Consider the following 21492-nt stretch of genomic DNA (forward strand, 5'->3'; position numbering starts at 1 on the left):
ACTGTGGTCATATTTTTTGATTTGTAGAAGTCATATTACACTTGCTGGAGGATGGGTATGCTCCATATTATGCAAGAGTATGGCTTCTGGGTCACCTGCCCCTTTTTGTCTGGGAATTTTTAAAAGATTGTATTTTTAAGGTATGTGTGGACTTGGTTCTGTTGGACACTTTTATTCAAGACAACGGGATGCCTCAAAGTTCCGTGCTCAGCGTCGTATTATTTGCCATAACCATTAATGCTATTGTCTCCCACCAGGTATCTCAGCCTCTCTTTTCATTGATGACATTTCTGTCTACTGCAGCTCTTAATGGACTCCTCTACTTGAGCAGAGTCTTCGGGAATGTCTTGATCATCTCTATTCATGGAGCATTGAAAATGGCTTCCGGGTTTCTGCTGATAGTACTGTCTGTGTTAATTTCTGGCAGTGCCAGGAATTTCTTCCCCATCCCTGTATCTCGGTCCATTCCCTCTTCTGTTGGTCTTCCCGCATCTCTTACTGCTCGCAACCCTTGACAGTGCACCACTTCCTGATCATGTGTCCATTTCTTAACTGTTTACATTCAAATCTGTGTTTGCCCTCAACTTTGTTAGATGTTTTAGCTGAAGACACGCATTTTGTTGATTGTGTCTTAGTTTTTATTCACTGCAGCAGCATGGCGAAGCAAATTTGATACCCCCCATTGGGACATCCACCATCTCAATGATGATTTGAGAAATTTTCGCTATGGACCTCCTTGTCCTTACCTGCTTCACTTTTAAATTTGCTTGTTTGAATTTTTGCTTTTTCACCTCAGGTTATTACATAGTACTTGTTTTTTCTTACATTATGACGTGGGCACTTATGACCTTAGCAGTTTTGCACTGTAGAGCACCAACCAACAGAACTATCATTAGTTTTTTTAATGTCCTCTATTTTATCTTATACAAATGTTGATATAAAGAGACCATGACAACCATTTATAATAATATTCACTTTTATTGATAAGTTAATTCATGACAAGTAAGGAAAAGTTCCCTCATAATCATCAACATATTTTTCTGGTTTTCACTTAATGCATTTGGTACCTACATGCTAGATTTTTTAACATTGTTCATAAAATATGAGTGTAACATTGTTACATTCCTCTGTGTAACTGTGAGCTTTGTACTTGAAATAGCAGATCACAGACGTGAAATAGTGAATAGGGGTCCAAAAATGCTGCTGTGTTGACAGACAGACAAATTCCACGTTAAAAATATATGCAGCAACCTTTAATGTTGCATTTTATTGCTTGATTTTTCTCTTAACCTTGCAATAAAATAAAAATATCACCATATTTGAGTGGATGTGCATTCTTAAAGAAATGTATTTCATTAGAATTTATTCACAAAAAATTGCATTTCATGAAATTTGTTTGTGATACTGTGCAAAGTAAATGTGTGTTTGTTTCCCATTAGTTGAAACTGCCAAGTAATGAGTTATCAAACAATGGAAAATCCATGGTGGAATGTAACAATATTAGAGAAGGAAAGTTGCTAATCACCATATAACGGAGATGCTGAGTTGCGGTAGGCACAGCAAAAAAGTGGTGGTTTCAGTTGTCTGAGATTGCAGACGTGTGTGCAAGTTGCGTTTGCGTGAGAGAGTGTGTGTGTGCGTGTGTGTGTACGTGTGTCTACTGCTGACAAAGGCCTTAATGGCCGAAAGCTATAATTGTGTGGATATTTTTGTTGTGCCTATCGCAACTCGGCATCTCCGCTATATGGTCAGTAGCAACTTTCCTCTCTAATAAAGTAATGAGTTGTGTAATTCTTCTTTACTGGAGAGTTGCCTCTTTGTGCACAAGTGGGTATTCTGTGTGCAGAGTGATGGTTTTTTATTGTGCTGGCAGCCAATTTTTTACATTAGACCATAATAAATGTCCTCCCTCTCTTTTTCCAGAAAGCTCTTTCATCATTTTTTGGAAGCAAGAGCAATTTTGCAACTAAAGCAGACTTTGAAACAAAGGTACAGTACTGCATTAATAAGAATTATATAAATTATGCAGAATACCTGTTTCAAGCCTTCTAAAGCTGTCTTTAATGCCACAAATATATTTTAGCCATTTCGTCTACACAAACTCGATTCTGGCCCAACTACACAAGTTAGTGTGACACGTGATGAAGCACTTATGTTGTATAAGCATATGCATCTTATCCGTCGAATGGAATCGGCTGCAGGCAATTTATACAAGGAAAAAATTGTACGCGGATTTTGTCACTTGTATTCTGGTCAGGTATGGTTAACAAAGAAAATTTATCTTGTATTTGTGTACTAGGAGACCAATATTTGACTTGTGGTGCCTTACCATGAATTCTTACACCTTTGTAGGAGGCTGTTGCAGTGGGAATCAAAGCTGCTCTCAGGCCACAGGACAGTGTAATCACTGCCTATAGAGCTCATGGTTGGACTTACCTGATGGGAATTCCACCATCAGTCGTTCTGTCAGAGCTTACGGGGAGGAAATCAGGCTGTGCAAGAGGAAAAGGAGGATCTATGCACATGTATGCCGATAACTTCTATGGTGGAAATGGTATTGTTGGAGCTCAAGTTAGTAAACTTCTTTGAATTTTCTATTATATTTATGTTTACCATGACTCTAACAATTTAGTTTCATTAGTCCGCCTCCAAATTTGCAACTTTCTAACACGCTGATGCTTTGAACAAAGTAACAAAACACAATTTGTTCATCAAATTCATGTGCATTTATCAATTAGTAAGTGGTTTTGCTATGATTTACGTTCATTCTGAAGAAAAACAATTTATTTTTAACATTAGAAAACAGAGACTAATTTACACATCAGATTGATGCCTTATTCATATCTTTTTCCCCAGTCTCTTAAAATTTTTAAAGAAACAATTTGGAATTTGAATGTGTATACTTTCCCCTGTTTAGAATAGCTCATTCATCATGTAGGGATTCGTGCATCACTGATAGATTGTGAGTAACTGCCATTCTAATGGTCCATTGTCTCAAGCCAACTGCTTCTCCTTAGAAGTAAACCATCTTGTATTATCTGTTGTAGCAAAGTTCTTGTAGACTGCAAATATTTTAGGATTAAAGAAAGCTTTTAGTTTTTGATGGGCACACACAAATGAAGGAAAACTTACTAGCTTTGTTATCCTTGGATGAGTTAGAGTATGCACATGCATGTGCCTGTGACCGTATGTTGTGTTTCATGACGTAATTTGGCATCGTGAAACAACCAAAGCTATCTGTTGGTGGCAACAAGGCACTCAACGTCCCGTCATGCAGCAGTTCACTGCCGATAGTTATCATCCTATAAACTTTCCCATGTTGGCTACATCATAGAAGGCAGACAAAACCAAGCAAGTTTCAGACAGTTACTGCCCTCTCAGTTCCTGATTTGCGCCCAAACAAATGGAGGGCCATTTCTCTCTACCAATCCATTGTTATTTGTGGAAAATATTGAAAACATATTTGGAAAGCTGTCTTCTTTCAGCAAATTATGGAGTGGTTCCATTTTAATCAAGATGACAGATCTTACACATTTCTTGACAACACACTCTTATTCACAACACAGTGATGTACCATTTCCCATCACACTCCATAAAAACATCAACATGCGACATGGATTAATTTTTCTCTGGGAGTTAATGCTGCCGACAGACTGACTATGCGAACACTTGGAGAGGTGAGGGGTCCTCTTCACGCATTGTGATCTGTCACCAGTGGGTATGGAACGACATCAATGGACATGGATTCGGAATCCAACGGCATGGGGGGGGGGGATCTAGTTCCTGTGGGGTCAACATAGAAGCCTTCTCTTCAGATTATATCTTCTTCTCTTCCACAACTTTTAGTGGTACTTTTGGTGGTCAAGATCCTTGTGAGGAGTTATCTGCTGCTGTTTCTCAGATGAATCAGATCATCTCTACTAGTGAAGAAATTGTCAAAGTACACACAATGATTCTCGGGTTTTTCAATGCAGTCCAGCATGTTTAGGACTACTCTTGATCCCAATAGTAGGTCATCCCTTGCACTATCTTCTGGATCCTTTCCACAGTATAAATCAAATTTGAAACAATAGCCACTTGCTCCACAAAGAGACCACAACTTATAGCCAAATCTAATAAGCTTGCCTCAGATAAACTGTTTCAGCCCACTTCGTCCAATCATTTCGTCAATTGACAAATTTCCTCAAATATTCCAAATTTTTGAAAAGATGCATTTATCATTTTCAAGAGAGGTCTAATTTTGAATCTGCGATCATGTTTGTTTTCATTGCCTAAGTCATTATCTTGAAAATGAAGCAATGTTTTCAACTTCTGATATTTATTCCTTGACATAGCTGTCTTTATAATTGGTATGCCAACATCTTCATCTTCAGACCAGTATAGCTTTTCAGCAGGGAGCTTATGGTAACCAGCAAAAAGAAGAAATATAACAAAGACCTTCACATCTTCAACTGTGAGGATAAAATCCTGCATATTCTTCATATTTACTGCATATCTCATAGTTTCTATCACTATGAACTCGTATATGTTTTCGTTCATAAGCTCTTCAAACATCTCTTTCGGAGTCAAGGAAGAAAGTTGTTCCTTCAATTCCTCTCTCTTCATGCTGATGTCATGATCACTAGTTTGAGACAGCCTTGTATAAACTGGAGGTGTCTTTTTTCCAAGTGCTTTTCTCATCAGTAAGATGTCTCTCCTTCGATTTACTTCTGGAAACTTGGGATGTACTTGGCAGTGAAGTTTTACATACATTTTCTTCGTTATTCTCTGATGGAACATAATGTAATTCAATAGCCCCTGGCACATCTGAGACTTCCACGGTTCCAGTAACATCGTCTGGACCTTCTTCTTCGTCGGTCATACAGTCTCCCTCAGGAGGACATACGGTGATATCAATATGGTCCTGATCATCTGACACCGCATTATAGAATGTGTCACTGTTTATTATTTCTTCGTTAGTGAGATATCTATCTCGTCTGAAGGCCATTATAATCTATATAAAATGAAATGAAATAAAATAAAGTGAAATGAAAGAATAATACATTAGCACAAACTACAGAAAATGGAATGTGTAAATACCTCTGTCCGTCTGGAACTGTATTATTTACTAATGGGTAACATATTCATAAATATACTTACATAATACGCTGTAAATTTCAAAGTAACTTCATACCCTGTAATATATATAACAGGGGTCATTACTTACTTCAGCAACAAAATCTGGTAAAATTACCATGTTCTAAATAGAAAATACATCAGCAGTAGCAGAGTTTCATATTCGAACGTGCAGCAATACAAATAACTGAAATGATAACACCAAGTCCCAGTGTCCTATTTTGAGTACACCAAATTTTATAACAATGGAAAACAGTGAATTTTAACTCCAATTGAGCTAACAATGCAAGTAGTTTAAAAGACACATTGTTGACTATAATTAATCACAAAAAGATCTTTGCCACATATTTCAAATATTACTAAATTGTCGATAAAGTAAATACCTGTAATAACGAAAAGTGTGCCTTAGTATTCAGTAATCAGTTAATGGCAGGATTATTGCTTTTAATTTCCTGTAAGCATACATTTGTTATAAAAAGCATCAACAAATGACGTATAACAGTAATAGTTTCAAATTAATAATTTATTGTTTATTTATAAATAAATATGTGCTCTGTCCTCAAAATAGGACACTGGTACTTAATGGGTTAATTTTCTTCTTCTTAAAATGAGGGACATTGTTCTCAATTTTAAAAGTTCATACAGGCTTCCAGGCGTCTCATTTGATGAGTATCGGACACAGTTACCCCATCTGAAGAATATAAATGCCAAAGGGCTAAAGGCATGCAGTCCTGCCTTGACTACAGATGCAGGGTTTACAACTCAGTTAGATCATCTTATCATAAACAATCATTGCTGTACATGAGGGGATTTGGTTGGCAACAGGAGTATACAGAATCAGTCAAACTCACAGCCTCTGGTGAGCCACTACTCTTTATTCAGTGGCAGAACTTCATGGTGTAACATGTGTGCAGCCTACTCTAGGCCCCAGTCAGTAGCATTCCATACTGTTGGTCCCCATTCAGTGGAGCAGCGAATATTGACAGCATGACGTAGTGGCTCTTACTGTGAATCAGAGTCCTGTGCTTCGTAGTGGTTCATGTCGCTGACTGCCCTGGTGCGTAAGGAGACAAGAGTTATTTTAGATTTATTAAATTACAAAAATAATTATACCCTAGGCTGTTTTTAAATCAATGTATTCCAGAATTTTAGCCAAGCATTGCAACTGTGTGGTAGTTTACACTGATGGGTCTGAGCAGGAAGATTCTATTGGCTGTGCTTTATTTCCAGAATATGCTCTCAAGATTTGATTATCTGATACATTCACATTGTATGGTGCTGAATTATATGCAATCTTGAGGATGCTGAAGCAGATGCAAAGTAATCATACTACCTAATTCCTTATCTGCACGAACTTGCAAGTGCCCTGAGCCTACGCATAATGTGTGTCAAACGGAGAGGTATATGTAGATAATTCACGGCTCTCTTTTTCCTGTTAGAGACGCAAGGCAAGGAGGTGTCATTCCAGTGCATACCGTGGCACATGGGAAGTCAGGGTAATGAAGCCGCTATGGATGCCTGATTGGAAAGTACAATTTCCAAATGTGCTGACCCTACACATACAGTCACCTCAACATGAAGATACAGTTACCTTGCTGTTGAGGCACAGAATAATGTGCATGTGCAAGGAATAATGGTTAGGATTGAGGAGCAACATACTGTGATCATTGAAATAAATAACACAGTCATTGCTTTCCTCCTTCCAGCCACTGCAGCAGGAGGAAAGTATTCTTTAATGCGCCTCTGTATAGGGCACTGTACTGTGAAACATGGATTCCTCCTCTGATGGGAGGATCCATCAGTATTAACACTTATGCTGTACAGATATCTGTATGAATTTTAGCTCGATGTATTTTATACCAAGATATAAGGGTTGCAACCCATTTTCAAGTTGACCTGCCATCTTCAAATAGATGATGAATCAAATTTAGTTTGTGTTTTAATAAATTGTGTTATGTGCAACCTTTTACATAGCTTCTCAGGTAAACGATTTTAATTTGTCTTTAGGGTGATAGCTTCATCTTCTACATTTCCACTGATTAAACAGGCACAGTTCCCGATAATACAATTTTGCTTTTGTCTAGTTATAGTCTGTGTATAGAGACATTTGTCTGTAATTATTTTAGTAAGGGGGCTGATCATCTTGCTGTTGAGCATCCTGTACATGTTGCTGCTGCCACCACCACCACCACCACCACCACGGTTCACACAGACATCATCAGGGAATGGATTCCCCTGCATAACACATTGGGAGCCATAGAAGTGCAAGTGCAAAAGATCCCAGTGATCACCATTTGTAACATTTATTTACCTCCAGGCAGGGCACTTACTTACATTGAGATGACCACCTTCATCCCTTTCATCCTTGGGGATCCCCCTCCGGGGAAAGCACCATGTTGTTTGGTAGGAGTCTTCTGATTGACCAGCTTCTTTCCTGTCTTCATCTCTTTGTCGTCTAGGACAATTCTCGTATCCACTTCAGTGCTGCCCTTGGCATCTTTTTCGCCATCAACCATATGATCTCTTTACTAAATCTCATGGCTTTGCTAAAGTAGTCACTACATGGTGATCTTTGTGATAGTGACCATTTGTGGTGATCCTGACACTTCCTTACCACCACCTGACTGAGCATTTAACATGCTGAATTCTTCAAAGAGGCAACTGGAGTTGTAAGGTGTACACACACACACACACACACACACACACACACACACACACACACTCAGTTAGTACCCGGACCATGATATGTTTTAAGGGTCTGAATAGTGTTTTCACAGTGGAGCTGTTGGCCATAAGAGCCCTATGCTTAACAATACGAACCTTCCTGGGCTGCATTTTAATTTATAGTGAGTCAGTGAGCAGTCAAATGGCTATTGACTGATGTTACTCTTGTCTTTCCATGATATTGGCTGTTCATAATTTCTCTCTCACGTTATTTGTACTGCCTACTTTCGCATTTCTCTGGTCCCAAGTTGTATCCCAGGGAATAAACTGACCAACATTTGGGTAGAGAAGTGGTTATTCATCCAACATTCACTTTGATGATCCTGCTTTTGGAAGGAACTCATCATGCCATTAACACTGGATTTTTCTATATGTGATGAGACACCTCTCTGTATTGTTACGGAGCCTTGCAGACAGTAGCTTGCATCCTAGTGGAATGCCTCCCTCCTCCTGGCGCTCCATGCTAAGCGTGTTCTTCTGTATTCTTTGCCTCTAATATTGATGGCCGACTCGTGGATAATTGAACTAGTTTTCCAGTTTCTCCATAAATGTTGTTTTCATTCTGTTTTCAAGGTGGGGGCAGGGTGTCTGTGGTTGGGGCATCTCCCACCAGGAGCTGGGTTTGGAGGGCCCTCAACTTGACCTCATCTTCCAGCTGGATTTGTCATCTCTTCTACTCTGTTTTAATCATTTGTTATCAATAAACCAACAAACTGTCAGGCATAGAAAACTGCTGGATAAGTCACCTCACTGGTTGGAAGAAGGCAAGGGAATACCACCTCCAGTAGAAGCACAATAAGTGAAGAAAGCATTGTGGTGTTCAAAACAACCATCAAGTTTAATTTAATGATTTCTTACCCATAGTTTATCACATCAAACATTTCAAGGAATGCTCTGCTTCTCAGTCTTTGCTAATAGTTCAATGTTCGAAGCCTCACACCTATGGCCTTGCAGAAATCCCATGTGGGAGAATTCCGTAAAACACATTAATATAGCTTGTTCCTTCATAGTTTAAAATAGCTTGTTCCACCATAATGAAAGTTCGTAATAAATATATTCTACATCTACGTACATGGTTACTGCGCAATTCACAATTAGGTGTATGGCAGAGGGTTCATTGAACCACCTTTAAACTGTTTCTCCGCCGTTCGACTCCCAGACAGCACATGGGAAAAACAAACACTTCAGTCTTTCTGTGCAAGCTCTAATTTCTCTGGTTTTATTATGATGATCATTTCTCTCTATGTAGGATGGTATCATCAAAAGATTTTCATATTCAGAGGAGAAAGTTGGTGAATGAAATTTCGTGAGAAGGTTCTCCTACAGTGAAAAATGCCTTTGGTTTAATAATACCAATTCAGATATTATATCTGTGGCACACTCTCCCCTATTTCATGGTAATACAAAACGAGTTACACTTCATTGAGTTTTTTCGATGTCCTTCGTCTATCCTATCTGATGCAGATCCCACACTGTACAGCAGTACTCCAGAAAAGCGCAGACAGGTCTAGTGTAAGCAGCCACTTTGGTAGACGTGCTACATTATCTATTTGATCGTCCCAGTTTAAGTTATTCATAACTGTAATCCCCAAGTATTTAGTTGAATTCACAGCCTTTAGATTTGCGTGATTTATATTGTAATTGAAATGCAGCAGATTCTTTTTAGTGTCATGTGAGTGACTTCATGCTTTTCATGATTTAGAGTCAATTGTCATTTTTTGCACTGTATAGATATCTTATCTAAATCATTTTGCAATTCTTTTTGATCATCTGACTACTTTACGTGATGGTAAATGACAGCATCATCTGCAAACAATCTAAGAGGACTGCTCAGATTGTCTCCTAAATCGTTTATGTATATCAGGAATAGCAGAGGGGCCTATAACACTTCTTTGGGGAACACCAGATATTATTTCTCTTTTACTCAATGACTGTGTCAGTTATTATGAACAGTGGCCTTTCTGGCAGGAAATCACAAATAGTCACACAGCTGAGACGATACTCATTCATAAAAGATGAGTATATTTTGTATGTATTATTGGCTCTTATAATAAATTTTGGATTTACAGCTTTTGCAATCTTTTCTAGACAGTCAATGCTTTCTTTTAAGATGTGGCTGTTATAAATTTTGCTTGTGTGAGACATGAGTATCTCCCAGCATATACAATGTTCAAATAACTTACGGGGATGCAGGCAGGTGACATCATCGATAACTGCCGATATTTCAAAATAGTACACCCTGCCATTTTCAAGGCAAAACTGCAGCAAGTAAGTGCTGTGCAAGGGGACCTAAAAAATCTATTTTCAGATAATTCTGGAAAGATAAACAGTAGCACCAGCACAAACCGAAGCCGACGGGCATCAGAAATTATCAGTAGTGAAGTTAATAATAAACAGTGGAGGTAGCATAAACTCTGCCCCTCTGTTTTTTGATGAGGGAAAGAGCAGTATTCCATGCAGCATTTAAACAAAACCCACCATCTCTGTTTGTAAGGTTACTTGCTAATTTAATTTAAACAGCTTCCTTAATAACACTATCCCAATAACTGGAAGTACATACCAGACTCCCATATTGTTATATTCAATATGATGGGTGGTGCCAAGACAGTCTCCTGCAATAGTGGATAGGCTCCGCTGTTTTTTTTTTGTGTGTGTGTGTGTGTGTGTGTGTGTGTGTGTGTGTGTGCCACTTGCACTTAGTACACTGGTCTTCCACAGTCCAACCAATAGGCGACAGCAAGGAATATGATAGATGCCTGTCTTGTGCTAACCAAGATCATCCTTTACAGAACCTAAAAGGACCGTTATCTTGCGTGGTAGACCAAAACATACTTCACATCATATTTCTGCAATATATGGCCAATCCTGTTCGAAATGCTCCCTGTGTAAGGCAGACAGGCTGTAGACTTTGATGCCACTATGGTATTATCATCACTCATCCAGTGCACAGCTGGTTTACAGCACAATGCATGTCTGATCTGTCTTTCACTACAACCACTCTGGTGAAAGCTGACTTAGAGATGGACTAGCTCTCAGGATTCCAGATAACATGTGCCCTGTGAACCAAGGTTCCTGTTATGCCGGACGGTGGCAAGTATCAGCTTGTAGATGCAAATCAGTGTGAGTACGCTTCCTATAAGCAGTGTGTCCCACATACCATCCACCTTCCTCCTGACCAACACATCAAGGAAGGGAAGACAGCCTTCATTTTCCACCTCCATTATGAAACAAATATTAGAGTGGATTGAATTCAGGCATTCTAAAGCCATTCAAGTTCTCACTGTCATAAGGACAAACAACAGAAGTGTTGTCTACATCTCTGATAGAACACACAGGTTTCAGGGCCGCCAACTCCAAGGCACGTTCCTCGAAATCTTCCATAAACAAATTGGCAATAACAGGTGACAATGGGCTTCCCAACACAACTTCCATCTGTCTGTTCATAGTACTGTTCTTTGAATAATAAGTAAGTGGAAGGCTACACAGGCTGAAATAGATACGTTAATTCGGCACAAAACGTAACCTCAATCAGCTGTCTGTCTGATTCAGTGAATCATAGGATCAGTGCTGACCCCACAAAAGATGTTGAGTGAAAGATTAGAGGCCTCTTGAAGAAAAGTCTCTTATCACAGGAGACTGTAAAGAGTCTGAGTTCTTATTGCACTGTTTGCCCTAGGTTATATGGTCTACCTAAAATCTACAGGGAAGGGGTACTTTGTCATCCGATTGTGAGTAACATTGGTGGTCTGACATATCATGTAGTAAAACACCTTGCCACTCTGTTGAGCCCTCAAGTAGGTCAGTGTGAGAACCACATCAAGAACTCGGCAGATTTCTTACGTTAATTACAGGGAATGCATTTGAATGACTGATATTCTAGTAAGTTTTGATGTGGTCTCTCTCTTCACTCATGTTCCTCTGTGTGACTTTTTACAGTTAATTGAGGTTAGGTTTGGTGCTGAATTAACTAACCTATTTCAAATGTATTGGCTTCCACCTATTTTGTATTCAGTGACTAGTAATACGAGCAGACAGATGGAGCTGGGGTGGAAAGCCCGTTGTCACCTATTATTGCTAATTTGTTTACGGAAGATTTTGAGGAATGTGTCTTGGAGTTGGGGGCATTGAATCCTGTGTGTTCTTTCATATATATAGATGATACTTTTGTTGTTTGGCCTCATGATAGTGAGAATTTCAATGACTTTTTAGAACACCCGAATTCAACCCACCCAAATATTTGTTTCATAATGGAGATGGAAAGGATGGCTGTCCCGTACCTGGGTTCATAGGCCACATGTCTTTTCAGACCATGAGAGTTTGTCAGCCGAGTTAGCCCATCTTGAAGTCACCTTTCCTCAGAATAGTTATATTGAAAGACAGATCAGACATGCATTGTGCTATTGAACAACTGTGCACCTGGTGAGCGACAGTAATACCGAAGTGACACCAAAGTCTACGGACTTTTGTCTTATGCAGGGAGCATTTTGAACAGGATTGGCCATATTTTGCAGAAATATCACGTCAAGTGTGTTTTTCGAACACCATATAAGATCAGGGTCCTTTTAGGTTCTGTAGAGTGTGATCTTGGTTTCCATAAGGCTGGTGTTTACTGTGTTTCTTGCAGTTGTGGCATGTCTTATATCGGTCACACTATCAGGACTGTGGACGACCAGTGTGCTGAGTATAAGTGGCACACAAACTTATAACAGCTGACCAAATCTGCCATTGCAGAATGTTGTCTTGGCATCAGTCATCTTATGGAATAGAACAACAGAGATATTCTAGGATGCTCTTCCAGTTGTTGGGATAGTGTTATTAAGGAAGCTGTTGAAATTAATCTAACACATACATTTATAAAGAGAGAGTGTGGTTTTTGTTTAAATTCTGTATGGAATGCAGCTCATTTCCTTCTCAAAAAACAGAAGTACAGAATTTATGCTACCTCACCCATAGATTATTAATTTCACTATCGAAAATTTCTGCTGTTAGTAATCTTTGGTTTGTGATGGCATTAGTGTTTACAGCATTTGTGTGTGTGTGTGTGTGTGTGTGTGTGTGTGTGTGTGTGTGTGTGTGTGTGTGTGTTTTATCTTTATGCAATTCTCTGAAAAGAACAATTTTAAATGCCCTTGCACAGCACTTACTTGCTGCAATTTTGCCTTGAAACTGGCAATGTGTGGTCCTGTCGAAATATTGGTGGTTGTCGATGGGATCACCCAGCTCCATTCCCATAAATTATTTGAACACTTTTGCTTGCATTTTCTGCTGCTGAGATTAGACCTAATCTGTGGGAGTATTGTCATTGGTAATAAAGGTAAACCTCACACCACGATAATGGTCAGCTATGTGTGTAAACAAGTTGTCTATGCTGCCACCTCACTATCAGTGTCTTGGTCTAAAGATGGTTATTTGAACAAAATTAGTCACTAAGTACAAAGAAAAAGTGTCTTGGACTGCTTTTAAAGATCAGTTTTTGGTAAGTGTCTGAAATTATATATGTATCTGATGTTTATTTTAAAATACTAATCTGTTATTGGTTTTGTAGTATTAGTTCAGAATCTTTATAATTTATGGAAGAGCCAAGTCGAGCAATTTTCTTTTCTTTTTTCCACTTTTTGTTGGAAAGCAGCTTGATTGTAACTGTAGCAGCAGTAATAATACACATCAACACTATTGGTTTTAATGTTACAGGTTCCCTTAGGCGTTGGAATTGCTTTTGCACACAAATACCAGGGCTCAGATGCCGTGTGTGTTGCTCTGTATGGTGATGGAGCTGCCAATCAAGGACAGATCTTTGAGGTTTACAATATGGCCAAACTCCTGAATCTACCTTGTATATTTGTTTGTGAGAATAATGGTTATGGAATGGGAACAAGTGTAGAACGAGCATCTGCAAGTACAGCATATTATACAAGAGGAGACTACATTCCAGGATTATGGGTTAGTAAAATAAGTGATATCTTATAAGTAATTAATATGTGCAGCTGCAATCTTTCAGTTGCACAAATTTCAATGATACAGTGTTACCTTAGGAGCTTTATTGTTGTATCTTGCATATATCTGCACCAAATGTAATGCTGTGACTTCTGATGTCAGTTCCAAAAATGTTGTCCAAGTTTGGAGTCGGCTTCGACGGTTCTCAGGTGCGCCTAGTTTCTCCCCGGTCTCTGGGCTCACTGTTGCGCATGATACATTAGTGGACCCCGTCGCAATTTCTAACTCATTGAGTCAGCACTTTGCTGAGATTTCGAGCTCTTCCAATTACCCGCCAGCGTTTCTCCCGAAGAAACGTGCAGCGGAAGTGCGACATCTTGCTTTCTCCTCTCAAAATCACGAAAGCTACAATACCGTTTTCTCCATGCGGGAACTCCAACATGCCCTCTCTTCTTCTCGCTCCTCCGCCCCAGGACCGGATGGTATCCATATCCTCCGCACACTGTTCTCTTGGGGCTTTCGAGGTCGGCTGCCCCTTTTTCTTTGCGAATTTATGGCAGAGCGCACATTTAGGGTGCGGGTGAACACTACTCTCTCCCGTACTTTCTCCCAAGAAAACGGGGTACCCCAGGGCTCCGTGCTGAGTGTTGTACTGTTTGCCATTGCCATCAATCCAATTATGGATTGTCTCCTTCCTGATGTCTCGGGCTCCCTCTTTGTGGACGATTTTGCGATCTACTACAGCTCTCAACGGACCAGCCTTCTTGAACGACGTCTTCAAGGATGTCTCGATCGCCTCCACTCTTGGAGCATCGAAACCGGCTTCCGTTTTTCTCCCAGTAAGACCGTTTGTGTTAATTTTTGGCGACGTAAGGAGTTTCTTCCACCCTCCTTACATCTAGGACCTGTCAACCTTCTGTTTTCAGACGTCGCTAAATTCTTGGGTCTTATGTTTGACAGAAAACTATGCTGGTCCTCCCACATTTCGTATATTTCGGCTCGCTGTCTGCGATCCCTCAACACCCTCCGTGTCCTGAATGGTACCTCCTGGGGAGCGGACAGAGTGGTCCTTCTCCGCCTTTATCGCGCCTTAGTGCGCTCGAAATTGGACTATGGAAGCATAGTCTACTCCTCTGCTCGGCCGTCTATTCTTCAGCGTCTCGACTCTATCCACCACCGTGGATTACGTTTAGTGTCTGGAGCTTTTTACACCAGCCCTGTGGAAAGCCTTTATGCTGAGACTGCTGAACCTCCGCTGTCCAATCGGCGAGCAGTCCTTCTGAGCCGTTATGCCAGCCATCTGTCTTCCATGCCTGCTAATCCAGCCCATGACATATTTTTCAACGCCTCCTTCGATGTAGGGTATGCAGGCCGCCCTTCCTCCCTACTACCACCGGGAGTCCGCTTCCGTCAACTGCTCCATTCTCTTTCCTTCCGCTTTCCTAAAACCTTCTTGACAACTTGGGGTACAGCACCGCCTTGGCTCCGTTCCCGGATCTGCCTGCTCCGTGACCTTTGTCGATTTCCCAAGGATGGTACCCCTTCACTTGTTTATCGTCGAGCATTTGCTGCTCTATGTGCACAAATGACGGAAGCCACATTTATTTACACCGATGGCTCGAAAACATCATTAGGTGTAGGGAGTGCCTGTGTTGTTGGCGACACCACAAATCACTTTCGGCTTCCCGACCAGTGTTCGGTCTATACTGCGGAGCTTTACGCTGTTCTCCGGGCTGTCCACTACATCCGCCGCCATCAGCGGATACAGTACGTTATCTGCTCCGATTCTCTCAGCTCTCTCCTCAGTCTCCAAGCTCTCTACCCTGTGCACCCTCTGGTCCACCGGATTCAGGACTGTCTGCGCTTGCTCCACCTGGGGGGCGTCTCAGTGGCGTTCCTCTGGCTCCCGGGACACGTTGGTATCTGCGGAAATGAGGCGGCCGATATTGCAGCCAAGGCTGCAGTTTCTCTTCTTCGGCCAGCTATTCCATCGATTCCCGTCGCCGATCTACGGAGCGTTTTATGTCGTCGTGTTGTTCAGTTATGGCACGCGCACTGGTCGACACTTCCCCAAAATAAATTGCGGGACGTGAAAACTCTTCCTTGTGCTTGGACCTCTTCCTCCCGAACGCGTCGTCGGGAGGAGGTAATTTTAACTAGACTCCGGATAGGGCACTGTCTTTTTAGCCATAGACATCTTTTAAGCGGTGATCCTCCTCCACTCTGTCCCCACTGCTCTCAGCCGTGGACGGTCAGACACCTTTTAATTGAATGCCACTATTTTAATCCGTTACGCTCCCGTCTACAGCTATCGCCTGATCTATCGTCGATTTTAGCAGATGACACGCGCTCAGCCGACCGCGTTCTGCAGTTTATTAGTGACAGTGAAATGACGTCAGTCATTTGAAGTTTTTTTTTTTGGGGACACTCACCCCCTGTCTGTAGTGGATTTTTAAGCATTCTTTCTACTTTTAGTTTCTCCAATTTTATGAGTTTGTTCCCATTGCTGTTAGTTTTCAATTTCGGTTTTGTGCTGTCTTAAGTCACGGGCTGGGCGCTAATGACCATAGAAGTTTTGCGCCCTAAAACCACAAAAAAAAAAAAAAAAAAAAAAAAAAAAAAAAAAAAAAAAAAAAAAAAAAAAAAATTTAGCAGATGACACGCGATCGGCCTATCGCGTTCTAGAGTTCATTCGTGCCAGTGAAATGACGTCAGTCATTTGAAGTTTTTTTGGGACAACCAACCCCCTTCTGTAGTGAATTTTTAAGCCTTCCTTCTGCTTTTAGTTTCTCCAATTTTATGACTTTCATTCCCATTGCTGCTAGTTTCCGTTTTCGTTTTTTTACTGTTTCCTAAGTCACAGACCGGGCGCTAATGACCTTAGCAGTTTTGCACCCTAAAACCATAACAAAAACAAAAAAACAGATAGTGAGATATGAAAATACTGCCAGTGAGTTTGTGGACTGTGAGCTTTATTGAAGATTCATGGATTTATCTCCATAAAATTTGACCATTTGCCTGTTAATGGTAGTTTCAGAAATGATTATCTTATGTGTGTGAGGTTTTTTGCAATGGAGGGGTTAAATGTGGTTTAAGCAGCCCATAGAAAATTTCTTGTTGCGATACTTTGTTTAAACGAAAAATGTTCATTTTCATATTAATCAAAAATGACTGATTTTACTTAGAAGGGGGTCAACGATTTGGCTCAAACAGTGTGAATAGAAGCATGTAGCTGCCATCCATTTCAACTTCCTAGAATATCTCACCTGAGTGGTTCTTGGTCCACAGGAAAAGAGAAAACACACACTAAAGATTTTGAAGTACAGTAGTTTTGAGCACTAACTATCAAGTCATTGGCATACTGCAGTGGTCAAGGGCACTGACTGTCAGTCTCCAGCTCAGCTACAACTTTCACTATTACTGTGATTTTTTAAGTTTTTATTTATTCTTCATAATGTCACCGCCATTGGTTTGTAATTTTCTTGCATTCTTAAATCTTTCCTATGTTCCAGAGATGATGAATGCAATTTGGTATTTACAGTGCCACACTGTTCTATTTCTTTCCTCCAAATTTGAGGATGACCTTGTTTTGTTTCCCCAATATTAGGAGTCATGATTTCAGTGATGGGAAAGTCCATTTTGGATGAACACCAGCAAAATCGGTGAGATTCTTCTTAGCAGCCAAGGATACCAGAATAAGAGATGAATGTTCATTAGGATTGTAATCATTATTGTTTATGTCTGTATTCGAAAACGGAACCTGTTACATATAAAATAGGACTGCATACAGTAAAAGTGTGTATGAGGAAAGGGGGGGGGGGGTGGAAGATATCTATATAGATTTACTATGAAATTATCATTTATAATTTTAAAAACCTGCTCTGCAGTTTCTCAACCCATAATTATTGCTATGGGATCTGCAGATTCAGAACAACTATAAGTGATCTTACATTTTGTTTATAAGTTGAAAGGGCACTGGTGAAATTTTTCTCAAAAGCCTTCATAAAAAGTTAAAGTTTCAATGTGTTCATCAATCACTTCACTGGTAGGAAATTCTTGTTGAGTTTCCATTTTTGAACAAAATAATAAATTTTCATGCAAAATCACCAAAGGCCCTGGGTGAGAGGCTGTTCGCATATGTAGAGTGTGTTAGAAAATGTCAGAAAACAGGTATAGTAAGGACCAACTGTAGGGTATTTGAAATGACTATCAGAGCCATGTGCTCTGAATGCATGAAAGTGAACTAAGAAACAGTTTGGAGTGGGGATATGACAACAGAATGTTGCTGTTGAAGGACAAATGTAATTACAAACCATCAAAAATGTATCATTTAAAATAATTACTGCTCAGATATATTGTGTTGTTGTGGTCTTCAGTCCAGAGACTGGTTTGATGCAGCTCTCTATGCTACTCTATCCCATGCAAGCTTCATCATCTCCCAGTACCTACTGCAACCTACATCCTTCTGAATCTGCTTAGTGTATTCACCTCTTTGTCTCCCTCTTTGATTTTTACCCTCCACGCTGCCCTCCAATACTAAATTGGTGATCCCTTGATGCCTCAGAATATGCCCTACCAACCGATTCCTTCTTCTGGTCAAGTTCTGCTACAAACTTCTCTTCTCTCCAATTCTATTCAATACCTACTCAGTAGTTATGTGATCTACCCATCTAATCTTCAGCATTCTTCTGTAGCACCACACTTCGAAAGCTTCTATTCTCTTCTTGCCCAAACTATTCATCGTCCACGTTTCACTTCCATACATGCCTACACTCCATACAAATACTTTCAGAAACTACTTCCTGACACTTAAATCTATACTCGATGTTAACAAATTTCTCTTCTTCAGAAACGCTTTCCTTGCCATTCCCAGTCTACATTTTATATCCTCTCTACTTCGACCATCATCAGTTATTTTGCTCCCCAAATAGCAAAACTCCTTTACTACTTTAAGTGCCTCATTTCCTAATCTAATTCCCTCAGCGTCACCTGACTTAATTCGACTACATTCCATTATCCTCATTTTGCTTTTGTTGATGTTCATCTTACATCCTCCTTTCAAGACACTGGTCCATTCGGTTCAACTGCTCTTCCAAGTCCTTTGCTGTCGCTGACAGAATTACAATGTCATCGGCGAACCCCAACGTTTTTATTTCCTCTCCATGGACTTTAATACCTACTCCGAATTTTTCTTTTGTTTCCTTTACTGCTTACTCAAATACAGATTGAACAACATCGGGGAGGGCAAAAAACCCTGTCTCACTCCCTTCCCAACCGCTGCTTCCCTTTCGTGTCCCTCGACTCTTATAACTGCCATCTGGTTTCTGTACAAATTGTAAAAAGCTTTTCACTCCCTGTATTTTACCCCTGCCACCTTCAGAATTTGAAAGAGAGTATTCCAGTGAACGTTGTGAAAAGCTTTCTCTAAGTCTACAAATGCGAGAAATGTAGGTTTGCCTTTCCTTAATCTATTTTCTAAGATAAGTCGTAGGTGTGTGTGTGTGTGTGTGTGTGTGTGTGTGTGTGTGTGTGTGTGTGTGTCCACACAAACCACAGCCAGTCCTTGGCCTCACTCAGTCCAGCCTTCTACACTTACCTGTCATCTGCACCTTCATCTCCCAGACCCAGTATCTGCATGTCTCCCATGATACTACCCTTCCATCCCAGTCTCAGCCATCCCAGTGGTCTCTTTCCTTCTGCTTTTCCATTCATTACAGCCTTTATTACCGTGTTCTTCCCTCTCCTCCTCACATGTCCGTACCATGTTAGTCTCTTAATTTTCACTCTAAAATCTATAGAGAATGTTTTTTCTTCATATGGCTCACTCTGGTGGGATAGTCTAGGAATTTTAAAGGAGCCTCAACTTGCTTATATTCCCACAGTTTGAGCCAAATTGGTGAACCCCATCGCACACCCTCCCCTTCCTTGTTAGTATGTTAGTAGTGAGTGGGAGGTATTTTTCATATCAGGTTAATGGGTAGGAGCAATACTGTGTGAAGGACTTGTCATTCCATATCCCATTTCATACTCCAGAGAAAAAGGAAACTGCAAGTTTGTTTCAATCGGGAACTGCAAACTCCACAACCAAATTAATGAGATTCAAGATAGGGAGAAGGGCTGCATTGTATCTTGAAGTTTTCCCAGCGTATTGATTGGTCCATCATATTTCGGGCTTGCAGCCGGATCACGTTGACATCTTGGCACGATATTTCGGCTAACAAACATGCAGCCATCTTCAGGTGAGTACGAGACTAAAGATTACTGGTGCGCGTCGTTCTATATATACCGAAAATTGGCGCGGCGGCACCTGCGCAGTGGAGAAGGCTAATACCGCGCCCCCTATCTAATTTGGCGCGCTCTGCAGCAGAAGCGGCCCGCGCATGCGTAGTGGTGTACCTACATTTGCGCTATCTGTCGTAAAGCGCCTTCGCGCAGCTGAGGCGCGGTAGTTGAAAGTATAAAATCAATTTTCGTCAGCCAGTTTTTCTTCTCCATGGGGCCAAACTACAAATGTGTCATCCTGGAGAAAAAAAACTGGCAGGATTCTTAAAACATCTGAATTCCATTCACAAGAATATTCAGTTTACCATGGAGGTCGAAAAAGATAGATGTCTGCTGTTTCTGGATGTCCTTGTCAATCGTAGAATCGATGGATCTTTGGGGCACTCCGTTTACCGGAAGCCCACACACACAGATCTGTATTTGCAGGCGACAAGCTGCCACCACTCTGCACAAACCATGGGTTTGCTGCGTACTCTGGTGCACCGGGCACATGTGGTATCTGATAAGAACAGCCTTCCTAAAGAATTGGAACATTTGCAATCCGTCTTCAGGGAGAATGGATATTCTATACGCCAAATCCGCACAGCTGTAACAAAGAAGAAATGTAAAGAGAAACAAGAAGAAGATGATAAAGAGGTGGTCAGGTCCAGGGCGTTCCTTCCGTATGTGGGTAACCTCTCCTCTAAAACAGGAAGGATTTTAAAGAAGCATTGTGTTAAAGTGATCTTCCGACCACCTACGAAAATATCTTCTTTGCTTGGCTCTGTGACGGACGATCTGGGTCTGAGGAAGGCGGGTATTTATAAGATCCCTTGTCAATGTGGCAAATCCTACATTGGCCAAACTACTCGCACAGTACGAGAAAGATGCGTGGAGCATGAGCGCCACACATGTCTACTACAGCCCAACAAATCAGCCATAGCAGAACACTGTATTTCGATGGGACATTCCATGGATTATTGTGGAACAAAAATTTTAGCGACAACTAGATCTTTTTGGGAATCCATTATCAAGGAGTCCGTGGAGATACGATTGGCAGAAGATCTTATCAATCGAGACGGTGGCTTTCAGATGGATAAAGCATGGGATCCTGTAATTTCTTTAATCGCTTCACATAGACATTGGTCTGCATCTAGTGCGACGGCTGACGAAAATTGATTTTATACTTTCGACTACCGCGCCTCAGTTGCGCGAAGGCGCTTTACGACAGATAGCGCAAATGTAGGTACACCACTACGCATGCGCGGGCCGCTTCTGCTGCAGAAGCGCGCCAAATTAGATAGGGGGCGCGGTATTAGCCTTCTCCACTGCGCAGGCGCCGCCGCGCCAATTTTCGGTATATATAGAACGACGCGCACCAGTAATCTTCAGTCTCGTACTCACCTGAAGATGGCTGCATGTTTGTTAGCCGAAATATCGTGCCAAGATGTCAACGTG

At 40.9% G+C, this 21492-nt stretch overlaps 1 protein-coding gene across 1 annotated transcript in view; it reads left to right on the forward strand.

The window, feature by feature from the left end:
* LOC126168161 (pyruvate dehydrogenase E1 component subunit alpha, mitochondrial-like) overlaps window positions 1–21492 on the forward strand; it is a 97308-nt gene that overhangs the window by 21432 nt on the left and 54384 nt on the right. The window contains exons 2-5 of the mRNA XM_049920534.1: window positions 1924–1989; window positions 2084–2257; window positions 2353–2571; window positions 13531–13779. Coding sequence (XP_049776491.1) covers window positions 1924–1989; window positions 2084–2257; window positions 2353–2571; window positions 13531–13779 — 708 coding nt within the window. The remainder of the gene's footprint in view (window positions 1–1923; window positions 1990–2083; window positions 2258–2352; window positions 2572–13530; window positions 13780–21492) is intronic.

This window comes from Schistocerca cancellata, chromosome 1 (assembly GCF_023864275.1).
Source record: "Schistocerca cancellata isolate TAMUIC-IGC-003103 chromosome 1, iqSchCanc2.1, whole genome shotgun sequence".
In the NCBI taxonomy this organism is placed as follows: domain Eukaryota; kingdom Metazoa; phylum Arthropoda; class Insecta; order Orthoptera; family Acrididae; genus Schistocerca; species Schistocerca cancellata.